General features: G+C 49.6%; 1 protein-coding gene across 1 annotated transcript in view; it reads left to right on the top strand.

Moving 5' to 3' along the window:
- The window catches only part of LOC116661015 (transmembrane protein 132B-like), a 221,307-nt gene that overhangs the window by 112,481 nt on the left and 95,697 nt on the right, over positions 1-13,129 (top strand). The window contains exon 2 of the mRNA XM_032472234.1: positions 7,989-8,880. Within this exon, the coding sequence (XP_032328125.1) occupies positions 7,989-8,880 (892 nt within the window). The remainder of the gene's footprint in view (positions 1-7,988; positions 8,881-13,129) is intronic.

Raw genomic sequence — 13,129 nt, 5'->3', positions numbered from 1 at the left:
AAACCATTGAGGAATGTCCTTGAAAAAAAAAAAAAGAATTAAATGTAATACTTGAAATTTGCTAAGAGGATAAGGCCGAAGTATTCTCACCACCGAAAAAAAAAAAATCAAGTTAATCCACATGGCCGTGACCTCAGAGTCATCATCTGAGGTGCTGGATGAGTGAGTTAGCTAGATCGTGCTGGATTTACACTCACAGTGTAAATCATCAAATGGTGTAACCTTCAGTATATACAACTTTTAATTATCAAAAATTCCTCAGTAAAAAAAGAATTAAATGCACAAATGTAGACACACACACAGAGCCACCCACGGAAACCCAGGTGACAGTATCGGGGAGTATGTATTTGATCTGGGGCTACCGGGAGGACATTTTTCGGCATAAAGGCAGTGGTGGACTTGAAGAAAACATCGATACTCTTTGTTATGTTTTAAATCTTGTCCGCTGGCCTTTGACCGTCTGTGTAGAGCGTTTGTGCCCCCAGATCTTGCCAGAGAACATAGTCTTGAGGGTCCTGCTGCTCGCTTGTCTCCAAAACCTTGGCTGGTTTGGTAAGAAAGCCCGTTCACGGAGGGAGCGTTGGCAGGGTTGGGCTCTCCACTAGGATCGCACTCTGGGTGTTGTTTTTCTTTCCAAGGCCCTCCAAGAGCTAAGCTGTCAGCCGTCTTGGCTTCACAGCCCTTTGTCCCCTGCAGAATCACCTTTGCCTGATGGTCCTCTGCTGTCACACCCTCCTGGCAGGGACACGCCGCCGTAGGGGTCCCGCTGAGAAACGCCCCGCGTACTGTAGGGACGCTGTGTGTCCCCTGGGGCGCCGGCACCCGAGGGGGCTTCTCTCAGAGCCAGGAAAAGCCTTGCTTCTTGCTTTCATCTCATGAGCGGTGTGCAACTAGTGAGCTCATCGTGTGCTTTGAGAGCTGGGCAATGCAGAGGCACGCTTGCGGCCCATACGGTCATTGACGGAGCTCTCACGGCGTGGCCCTTGCTGGCTGACATTCCCTCTGGCAGCAGAACGTGGTGGCTAAAGGCGCAAACTCTGCCCGGGGCTTGACAGCTTCCATCCACTTCCGCCTCCACCATGTGCCTCCTTGTGCCTCAGTTTCCCCTTCTATGAGCGGGGGTGTAATCAAATCCTCAGAGTCAAAAGACTGTTTAAATGGTGACTGATAATGATTCTACTCTTGTTTTCTCTTTGCCCTTAGTTCTCTCTATTTTATTTATTTTATCATCACTGTAATTTATAGTCATAGCTAATCCTTAATAGAGCGCCTGGTATATGACCCAAGACTTGCCCTCAAGGCAACGAATGACTATTCATTTTTGAGTACAGGTACCCCCCCTCCCACCGCCGCTTTACGAAAGTTCACTTTATGCCACTTCGCTTTTATGAAAGACCTACATTAGCACCTGTTTCCACGAACCTGGAAGAAATTCAAAGAGGATTCTCAAAAATAGTGTTCAGCGTGGGTTTTGCAGTGAGCTGTCCTAGAGGCAGTGTGCACCCCGAGCGGTGGAGAGTGTTACCCACAGGCTCCTTCCCCAGGAACCACGTCGCCACAGCTCTGAACTCTGTGAGCATCTGTGCTTTGTCTCCCTTTATTTTGTGCTTCCGTTAGCAAGATGCGCCCAACGGTAATCACTTCCTTGCTTTATGCCATTTCGGTTTACAAAAGGTATCGCAGGAACGGACAACTTTCGGATAGCGGGGGAAACCTGTATACACTAAGCACCTACTGTGCAACCAATAGCGTCTTTGAACTTTTAGTGTGGTTCTCCCCACTGCTGCTCAGCTGGATCATCTGGGGAACATGGAAACCAGTGAGCCCCCATCTGAGACCATTTAAGTGAATTCTGGTGGGCGGGGCCAGGTGTGGTATGTGTGTTCTCTCCCACGTGCACCTACCTGTCTTACAGTGTGGCATCATGTCTAAAGGGAGCTTATCTTTGTGTGCAGATGGAATAGGGGTCTCTTTCTCCCTGAACCCCCACATTCACATTTTCAACGGTCTCCCAATCATCTCCCCTTCACCTTCACTCAAAAATGTCCTCATCAAACTGCTTATCTTTTCCCTTCAGACTGAGGGGTCCTCCATGGTACCTGCCACCATTCTGCAGCCTCCGATGGGGACACACATAGCAGGTGCTCTGTAAATGCTGTGTCTCTCCGTTAAGTGATCTTTTCTCCCTGCATGTGAAAATTGCAGCTCTTTGCTTGGCAAACCTTGCAACCAGCTTAGTGACCACAGTGATGTGATATTTGAGAGGAAATGAATGGTGTGATCATGTGATGGGCAAATGATTTGTTGATATTAATGGTATCTATTAACAACCCTGGGAAGAAGCCAAAGAAAGGCTCAGAAGGAACACAGAGAGATTTATTCTCTCAAGCCTTCAACCAAGGCAGTCTTAACTGATGGACATTCACTCAGTGCATATTTTAGTTTCTCCTTCCAGGTACTGGAGATCCAGCAATGAACAGGATGTCCAAGTCTCTACTCTCATAAACTTGAATTTTAGTAGAGAGACTAGACAGAAAACAAGCAAATGAGTAAAAACACAAAGGCTAATTTCAGATGGTGAGAGTGGCCTTGAAGAAACAGAACAGGATAAAGTGAGCGGTGACTGGGTGTATGAGTCAGGCTTTTAGTCAAGAAAACAAATCACTCTAGTTATTTCCACAGAAGGAATTTAACCAAGGGAATTAGTTACTCAAGTGATGGAGAAACCAAGTCCAGCATGGTAAACGCTTTCTGAGAATGGTAAAGTAATCTAGAAGTTAATGACAGCAGGAAGTGGTTACCCTTTGGGCTGAAGGAACAAAATGGGGAAATTGGATTTTCAGAACCCAGAAGCTGGAACCATCCCGCAGGATTAAAACTGATGCCTTAGGGAGCTGTATCCACGGTGGGGGCCCTGAAGGGGGCAGGAATCACAGAGGAGGCCTGGTCTCTGTCAGTACCCACTGGGAGGCTTGGGGGAGGACCACTCTAGTTCTGGTCCATCTTGTACCAGAACCTCCCACTGGCTGATCACATCCAGAAGCTGGAGAGCAAGGGAGCTTGGGAAACGTAGTTCTCTGTGGTGCCAGGGAGCAAAGGAGTGTGGGAAATGTAGTTCCCTGTGGTGCCAGGGAGCAAGGGAGCTTGGGGAATGTAGTTCTCTGTGATGCTGAGCGGAGCAGGGGCAGGGCTGGAGTCCCTGGTCTGAGCAGCCCTTCCTGGGCTGGGAAATCCTGACCGGAAGGTGCCTGCTCTGCTCACAGGTGGGTGAAGAGCTTCCCCAGCGAGTGCAGAGTTCATGGAAGAAGACATGGAAACAGAGTGGAGATAGATAGGAAGATACGAGCAAGAAGGACCTCTGAATTCACTGCTTTGCCCCAGAAACAACATCCCCTGCACGGGCCCACGGGATATGGATGCTTGCAAAGTCCTCCCTGTGGCTCCTGGCCGCCATGACTGTGAAAGCAGCAGGGGCACCCAGGTGGGGCAGTTAGGACCACACGCCCACAGATCAGCGAGCAATTTCTCTTGCTAATGGTTTTCAAAGATCCGGCTGCCTGGCCCGCTGGAAAGAGGGCCTTCTATCCCTGACTGTCCATGCCCGAGGTGTCTTGTATGAGTTAGAGAAGAACTCAGCTGCAGAAATGTCACGGGCCTTGGCCCTCAGGTGAGTGACCAGCAGCCACAGGACGGGTAATCAGCTTCCAGGTCAGGCTGGCAATGGTGGTGACAATGTTTGTGAGTCTGTGGGTTCCGGCAGGTTCACACTGTATCATCTTGGGGCTACAGGCCCCTCCAGTCCCGACCAAGGCACATGCCCAGGAGTGTTTTTTGTGTGCCAAGCACAGCAGTGATGTCCATCCATGCACTTCAGGTCACAGCGTCCTCAGCCAGGACCCCCAGCACCCTGGGACTTGCTTCATTCTGGGAAGTTGTTAGTTCCCCCCACCGAAGTTCTCTTTGGGGCTTCCTCGGAGCCATTGGCAAGTCAGAGCATCCTTTAGCAACAGAGGTGTGTCTGGGGCACCTTGTGCTCTCAGTGAGCCTGGACTTGATTCTCTTCTTGGCTCGTGAGGAGGGCAGTGATGAGAGGCCGTTTGCAGCTGGGCCTCACTAAGACTTCCTCATCTGCCCTCGGGATGCACCTTGTTCAGTGGGGCGGTGAAAGCCATCTGGAAAACCAGCAGACTGAATAGGGCCTGATGTCACAGCCAGAGCTCCTGCCACCAGGAAGAAGCGTGGTACCGCCTTCCGACTTCAGGGGGTTAAAGGGAGGGGTGTTAGCTTCCCAGGCCCTGGATGGGCTCCTGAGGACACAGTCCCACGGCTTTATAAAATGTGCCTAAATTCGGATATCATATTTTGTTGCAATCTGGTTCGAGGACAAAATGAGGCTCTGGCAACTGATGTTTATGGCTTTCCATATAAGCTCTCAGACAAAATTTGTATTGCATTTTGCTTGAGTTATGGTGGGACCGGATTGTAAACCTCATGCTGTTATTTCAGATAAAATGCAGGCTTTGGCTGTAATAAAGAAAGAAGGCACAGCTTAAATTTCTTGTAAACCAATTTTTGAAAGGTATCATATATCGATATAAATGATAAAGAAAAAAAACCCCACACTGAAAACAGAGCGTATTAAACTTTGCATTTATTTTAATTTCCTTTTCTGCATCTGTAAATAAGCCAGCACTGAAACCTTGCCGTTAGGCTGGCCCTACATTTTATGAAAAGGTAGAATTTCAATCTCTTCCTTCCCACATCTGGTCGGCTGTGTGCCCGCCCAGCTCTGCGGAAGGGTGTGGTCAGGCCGATTCTCCCTCATTGCCGGTTGATATGTGGGTAGGTTCACCTGGAATCTAACTTCCTGGTTTGGAGATGGCGGGATAAACCGAGAAAAAAGTAACTTAAACTTCATCTGGAATGATGCTTCGGCATAACTTGACAACGTCAAAATATAAATTGCCCCTTGGTGGCGGCTACATCTAGAACTTTGCTTTGGATGAGGCTAATTCTACTAAGTCATCGCTCCTTCCTCCATCTCTGAGCCGAATCCTGCCCCACCTGTGGGATCCAGTCTTGCGGACACGCAGGTCTATGTCATGAAAGTGAATGTATCACATGTCTCTGTGTGTGTGTGTGTGTGTGTGTGTGTATAAAATATACATAAAAGATATACTGTTGTAACTATGTTTTAAACAGATTTGGGATAATTTAAATCAAGTTTTGACGTCTGCTTTTTCACTTCACGTGTCGTAAACATTTGATCACGCTACCTGACTGTTGAAGTCACGGTTTTGACGATCGCTTAATATTGCGCGCAGAGGAAGGCTGTCATCACTTAGGTAATTATTGCCCTCATGATGAGTTTTCTGGTTGCTTCCCGTGCGTTGCTGTGATAAATCATGCTTGTGACGCAGGCACATTAATCTCCTTCCCGAGCTCTTGTTTCCTTCCCATGAATTCCCAGGTGGAGAGTTGCTGGGATGGGCGTTCTTAAGGGTCTGAACGCTTGCTTTTGTAATTGCTTTTTTGTGTACGTGAGCCATGCCTTTCTCCAAACTCTGCCAACTCCTTGGGGGGCAGAAACCATGTCTGCTTTACCCCTGCGATATCCTTACATGCCACAGTGTTGGAAACACAGTAAGTGAGTAGGAAACATAGATAGATAATTGGAGAAATGAGTAAGTAATAACCCTCTTCCTCCAGTAATTAAGCTGACACGAGTGGCCATGTGGATGACACTTTCTTTTCTCCCTTTTCACAGCTTTGTTGAGATATCATTGCCCTACACAGAATGTGTCTATTTAAGGTATACAGTTTGACGTTTTGATCTATGTATACGTTATGAAGTGATCACCATAATCAAGCTAATTAACATACCCATTACCTCTACATAGTTATCATTGTGTGTGTGTGTGTGTGTGTGTGTAGAAAATTTAATTTGAAATCTATTCTCTTGGCAAATTACAATGTACAGGATGGTTAACTATGTTGCACTGCTGTACATTCGATCTCCAGAACTTAACTCATCTCGCGTAACTGAAACTTTGTGTCCTCGGACCCCTGCCTCCCCACGTTCTCCTCCCCCCACCAGCCCCTGGCAACCACCATCCTACTCTCTGCTTCTAGGAATTGGACTGCTTTAGCTTCTGCAGGATCTTGCCTGCTGAACACCTTCCTGGAGACAGGCTGTGACTTCCTCACGATCTAAACAATTTTGTCATCCTCGAGCAAAGGACAGCTCACCTAGGACAGCCCTGAAAAGGCCAAAAAGCATTTCAAATCAATAGAAAGCTGTGTGTTGCAGAATTTGTAGTGGCTGCAGGGAAAAGTGTTACCAGGAGTCAGACTCAGTGGCGTGTTTATTTGCTTTTTACCCTCTGGTGATGCTGCATTCCAAACACTGCTGCCTGGCTCATTTCTTTCTTGCTCTGGTTGGAAGCCAGGCTCCAGGGGCAGAGGTGTATTTCAGGGCAGGGAAGAGTCCCTGTCTGCCCTCGGCCTGATTTGCGGTTCCAGGTGGGCTGTCTTCTCTTTGAAAAAGCTCCTGGGGTCTTTGCTCTGTTGTCCCATTTGAAAGAAACACATACACACGCAGATACACACATGCACACGAATACACGTTCATGTATGTTCTTACATATTTTAATTAACAAAGTAACACGTGGTTGTTACAGCAAATTTAAAGAAAGTAGACACACAGGTGGTAAAAAGTAAACATCTTTCTTTTTTGGATTCTGTAGACCCATGAACGTAAATATTTGTCCATTTACATATCTACCTTTAGAATCCTAACACAATTACCCAAATAGGATCATATATGATACATTTATAATTTTTTATACTTAATGGCATTGTGGACATTTTTTTCAAGTATGTTCACAGAGCTCTGCTTCATTTTCTTTTTTTTTACAGCTGTCTGTTATCCCAGTGTAAAAATGTATGGTTTGTTCAGTTTCCTTCTGATAAACTTTTAGAATGGTTTAAATGAATAAATAATAATAGTGGCAGGGAAAGCTAGAGCACGTATATGTCTAAGCACTTCATATTTATTAACTTGTTAATCCCGACAATAATTTGTATTTATGCCCTACTTTCTAGGAGGACATTTAAGGCACAGAGTGGTTAAGTAACTTGCCCAAGGTTGCTCAGTTAGGAAGGGGCAGAGCCCGAGTGCAAATCCAGACTTCTGGGTCTAGCACATACGTTCTTAAGTTTGTCTGCAATTCATTTTTAAAAGCTGAAGTACAGTTGATTCACAGTGTTGTGTTAGTTTCTGGTGTACAGCATAGTGATTCAGTTTTATATATATTTATAATACACACACACACACACACACATATATATATATGTGTATTCTTTTTCATATTCTTGTCTGCAATTCAAAAGGATGCTGCAGTGGACATCCTTGTAGATAAGGAGATCTTTATGCATTCTCACCAATATTCCAGAAGGAGATCTTTCTAGAAGTGAGAATACTGAGCCATGGCTTCATCCTTCCTGTCGAGAAGCATTAGGAGATGTCTGAATAGCCACGTAGAGGTCATGTGTGGGAGTGATGGGACGAAGCGTAAATGTCAAAGTAATAAAGCGTTAGTGTGTCATAGGCGGCGGTCCGATGCCTGGTGGTCTGGTGGGTGCGGTAGGTGTCCAGCCTACTCTCTGTGGGGTGATGACAACAGAGGTGACCGTGGTCCTTTGAGTTGGGGCTTTGTAAGAGCAAGAGGAGGCTGTGTTTCCCCTCCAGGGGTGTAACTGTTCAGCCGCAGGACTATTGGATCGGGCTAAATGGGGCTCCTTCCCGCTCTCGCACTGGGTCTTTTGGAAGATCCTTAGAACGCACTTCATGCGATGACAGTGCTTCCACGGTGAGGAGACGCGGGGTAGGAGGGGCGGCGTGTGGAGGGGATGGGTGGGGGCCGCTCTGCGTCTGTTTCACTCTCTGTCCGGACTTCATTCTTGCTTTGCTTTCCTGTTCCGTGCAGTGACGGAGAGTCGAGCCATCGTGGACAGCCTGCAGAGGTTTTCCTCGCTGCCCGCTTACCTCCCTGCCGGTCTACACATCTCCAACGCCGAGCAGTCCTTCTTTCTTAAAGAGGCCAACCAGGACGTCACGAGGAACTCCAGCCTGCAGGCCCGAGTGGAGTCATTCTTTATCTACCGAGCCAGGGGCCCCCCGGTCGTCAACGCCAGCTATGGTCCATTTTCAGCGGAGCAGACAGTGCCCCGTGAGCTCATGCTGACTTCTGCGCCCTTTGGAAACATGGGGAAGTTTCCGTTCAACTGGAAGCTGAGAGCCCACATCCTCGACAGCTCCATTTACTCCAACAGGCCCAAAGTGCAGACCCTGTTTCACATCACGGGGATGGGCTGGGCTGATGGCGACCCTGCGGAACAGCTCCCCTGCGTCAAGATGTTTGCCTTCCCAGAGGCCAGGGAAGTGGCGGCCAGCTGCCGGCTGCAGGGGGCCCCCGGACTGTGCGTGGCCGAGCTGGAGCTGCTGCCCGAGTGGTTCAGCTCTGGGCTGGACCTGGAGCCCGAGGAGGAGATCCCGGCCCTGCTGGGCGGCACCGCCATGGAGCTGTTCTTCACGCTCTACCCGGCCGACCAGGCCGGCCAGTGTCCCCCGGAGGAGGATGGCAGGTGGGGGAACAACATCCACTCGGGCCAGGACAGCCCCCAGCCGGCGCCCCCCGCCCGGGAGCGGATCGGCAGCGTCGTGGTCTACCCGACCCAGGACGACCTGAAGTGGTCCCTGGTGAGCCTGGATGAGAACGTCGTCATCTCGGTGCCTCTGAACCTCGTCCGGGAAGGGGACACGGCCACCTTCTTGGTCTCTCTGACCAGTGGCTCCTTGGCAGACCACTTCACTCTTAGGTAAGAGGCTTTGCCGGGGTGGATGGAATGGAAGTCGACTCTTGGTCGTAATGAACTGTTAAGCTATCCAGTGGCCGCTGGTCGTTGGCTGAGTACCCGGTGTGGCGAGGGAGCTTACAGACATGAAACACAGACCCACGAATGACCGCAGCCCAGACAGTGTGAAGCAGGGTGCCTAGGGGGGGCCCGGGCATCTCTGTTTTCCAAGCGTTCCCTGGGTAATTCTGGTTTGAAGCCAGGATTTTACACCTGCTTTGAGAGCAGCAATCTGGGCTGTGAGGCCCCCGTGTGTCCCTGTCAGGCCCTCACGTGATAGCCGGGCCTCTCACGGCCCCCAATGTGCCAGGCAGAATCTCGCAGTGCCCTTAAGTGGATGCTTTGTAAGTGGGTTCCAGTTTGTCAATCCAGGAAGGAGCTTTCTGAGACGATGTCTCCTGCCTCTTCGTTTTTCATCTGTAAAAATTCCTGTATCAAAGCAGAGCAGCCGTCTCTATGTGTATGATGAAGATTCGGTTTTGGATTGCAGAAAGTGGGGGACATCTCTGTGCTGGGGGGGGCAAACCTGTCCTTAGCTTGTGTTGCTTGCAAAGGTTCCTGGGTAGCAGGAGGATGCAGCGGTGACGCTGCCACATACAGGCTGTGTGCCCTGGGGCAAGTCACTCAGCCTCTCTGGGCCTCAGTTTCCTCATCGGTAAGATGGGGATAACGATGGCATCTGTCTCCTGGGGTTGTGGTGAGGATTTTACAGGTCAGTAAAGCTCTGGGAGCAGTGCCTGGCGCGTGGCGAGTCTTCCCGGAATGCTGGCCTGTGGCGGTTTCCCGTGCCCAGATGCTGAGCTGGCGGGCGTGTAGACTGCAGTGCAGGCGGGGCTTGTTCGTCTGGGCGCAGGCGAGGCAGCGCTCTTACTGGCAGGCCTTCTGGTTCAGACCCAGGCTGGGTAGCGGATCACTGGCTCTGCCTTGAGAGGTCAAATCACGAACCACCAGCCTCCAGGGAACAGCACCCACTGGGCCTTTAGTTGTGAGGCCCTGGGACTGTCCCCAGAGGAAAAGCATCCAGAGTTTGCAAACTGGTGATCATAGCAAATCTAGCCCACTGATGCGTGCTTGCTTTTCTTTAGAGCTCACATGGCATTCCTTAAAATATTTCAGAGTTGCCAACCTCTAACGTTGGGGGGGGTCCTCATATACCCTTTTCTTGGAAAGTTTTGAAGATCTGGCAACTTGGCAACAGTCAGCTGTAGTAAGGGGCTGCTTCCCCCTTTCGACGTATCACACTGCGTCCTGTTCACCCCAGTCTCCACCACTCCTTCTTGTCTCACACCTGTCCCCCTGCACTCACTTCTCTGGCTCCTGGGAGCATTTAAACACTCCTGATACGGTCTTGGGGAAAAAAGGGATGCAAAGCTTAAAAGAGGGGCTCGATTTTCTGCAGGCGGACGTCACCAACTCATTCGCTGTATGTGTCAGGGAGACGGATGTGATCAGTGGGTGCATCACAGGAAATACAACCTCTCCTGCACTTTATTCAGTGAATTATTTGCCTCGTGGAAAGCAATTAGAGGGGTGCCTGGCACTCTGTGGGTGTTCAGTGAGTGTTAATTAATATTATTTCTTACTATAATGGATAGTATTACCGACGCTGTGGCATTTAATCCACACTATTAATTGATGCTTTTTAATAATTACGTGTACCGTGCCGGGCTCCAGTTGTGTCCCTCACTGTAGTATCACAGGCACCACACAGAGTACTCGTGTCCATTTTATAGCTGTGGCAACTGAGACTCAGAGAGGTTAGGGGCCACCCGTCTGAAGTCGTGCAGCAAGAAAGCAGTGGAATTGGGGTGTCGCTCTGCACGCATGAGTTGAGAACGACCTTTAACTGAGGTTTTTCTTTTTTTGTGATCTTTTTTTGGCAGGGATTAATTAGGTTTACTTATTTATTTTTTTAATGGAGGTCCTGGGGATTGAACCCAAGACCTGGTACATGCTAGGCACGCACTCTACCACTGGGCTCCACCCTCCTTGCCCCGAGAACTCCTTTTTAAAACACTCTTTTGGGCCGTTCTGCAGGTCCCGATGAGGACTGAGCTTTGCCTTTTGAACCTTTCTGGGTCAGCACCTGCAGTTCCTTGTCTTCGAGCTGTCCTAGATAGGACTGGGGTTTATCACGCTGTGCTCTGTGGCCAGAGAAGAACGCACTGGAACTGTGGAAATAAACGAAGGTCACCCAAATGAGAACCAACAGAGGCTATTTACCCCGAATTTGTTGTGGCAAAGGGCGTCAGTGGCCATCGCTGGCATCTGGTGGAGAGTCAGAGGCAGGCAGCGGGGAGGGGAGGTTTATCGTGGAAGCGGAGGCTCAGGTCTGCTCCGATTGGAGGCTGCTGGCGTGGGGAAGCGGGAGGCGGGCTGCCGAGACGTGAGCATCTTAGGCGACTGGTCTGGGGAGTGTGTTTGGCTTTTTCTGTTTGGCCCCGGGTCGGAAGCAGAGGCTGTAGGGAGGGCAGCCGGCAGTCGGGGCGCGCGCTCAGCTGCCTCTGGGCTGACTGCCACAGGGTCTGCGGTTTGGCTCTTAGGTCTGGTGGCCGCAGAGCTGATGCGTCCGAGTCCTGTCGTCGTGCCTTCTGTCGTCTGGCTGTTTGCTGTCTCTTTGTATGTTCCGTCTCTCAGAATGAAGTCCTGCTTTCAGGCCCAGGGGAATGTGTCACATCCTAGCCTAACTGACTGTCTGGTTTAATCATGTCTTTTATGAATGAAATGTGACATATTTCATTCTGGCTCAGATGAGGCCCCGGATCAAAGTACGAATGTACACCAGATTCCCTGAGATCTAATTCTGGAGTTGAAGACGTACGGAAAGGGGACAGATGTGTGCAGTTTTCACCTGTCACATTGCTGCTTCTGTCTGTGTGTTGCATCGGGGCCAGTTTGAACAGAAGTTGAATTGGTTATTCTCTGACATCGAAATAGATTCTGTTAAACACTGATCTCTAAAGTTGACCGTATATTGAAAAGCCTTTTAGAAAAGGGTTAAAAACTATGGTTTGGATGGATCGGGGGCTGGATTCGGGGTCGGTCTTTGAAACCAAGAAAGTTTGAAATCTCTTGAAAACTTCCTCTCTCTGTATAGAATGTCTCCAAGGCTGAGAGCAATCCCCAGAAACTTCATCTGTGATTTATTAAAATAGCTCTTTCTGGGCTCACACAGAGGACCTCCTGGGCTGACCTCTCGTCCTGTTAGGCAGTGGAGCCCAGTGGTGAAGACTGTGGACTCTGGAGCCAGACAGCCTTGGTTCAAATCCTGGCTCTACCAGTTACCAGCTGGGTGACCCTAGGCAAGTTACTTAACCTCTCTGTGTCGCAAGTTCCCCATCCATAAATGGAGGTAGTTTATGCTGTGACTATTTATGAAGCGTCAACTTTGTGCTCAGCCAGATTCTCCCATTTCATTTGGTGGCCACTCAGGCCAAACAAACATCAAATAACCGTGATTGACTTATCCCAGTCTCTGGTCCACCCCACTCCCTTTGAACCCTCAGCAAATGCTGGGGCTCTTCCTATAAGATATCCAGAATCAAACCGCCTCCTTTGCTATGATCCAGGTCAAGCCAGGGTCCCCTCTTGGCTGGACACCTGCAGAAGCCTCCCAGCAGGTCTCCCAGACGTATTTTAAAGGAAAACGGGAGGGAGGGTGTGTGGGGGTAGGGCAGTCTGATCAAAGACCACGGTGCGCCCAGGACACTCTTGGGAGGCAAGTTTTCTAAGAAGTTTGAATCAGTGAGGCTTGCAGTCAAATTTCAACTCCCCCTTCCTGGCTGTGTGACCGTGTACAGGTTAGTTCACCTCTCTGAGCCCTGCCTTCCTCTCCTGTATAAGGAGACTGGTGATAGTGCCTGTCTGAGGGGATGGCTGTAAGAGTAAACGGGATAATGCAGGAAGGCGCTTGGCAGCAGTTTTGCCTGTGATGCTCGGTGCCACACTCAGCAGCATTAAGTGGAATCTGAAAGCTTTCTGCAGCACACGCTACAGGGACCCTGATTCCTGCCACAGACACTTAATGAGCACCGCTCACATGCCAGGCTCCCCATTAGATCCTGTGCGCGTCCTCGTGACAGCTCTGGAATCTACCTGTTTCTGCTTCTTAACAGACGAAGAAACAGGCTCAGAAGTGCTCTGTCGTTTGCCAGGGGGTCACGTAGCCAGAAAAGTGACAGAGCCAGGCCAGCCCGCTTCAAGCCCTTTCCCA

The sequence above is a fragment of the Camelus ferus genome, chromosome 32 (genome assembly GCF_009834535.1).
Source record: "Camelus ferus isolate YT-003-E chromosome 32, BCGSAC_Cfer_1.0, whole genome shotgun sequence".
Lineage (NCBI taxonomy): Eukaryota > Metazoa > Chordata > Mammalia > Artiodactyla > Camelidae > Camelus > Camelus ferus.
The sequence above is the reverse complement of the archived record's forward strand: the minus strand, read 5'-3'. Positions and strand labels throughout refer to the sequence as shown.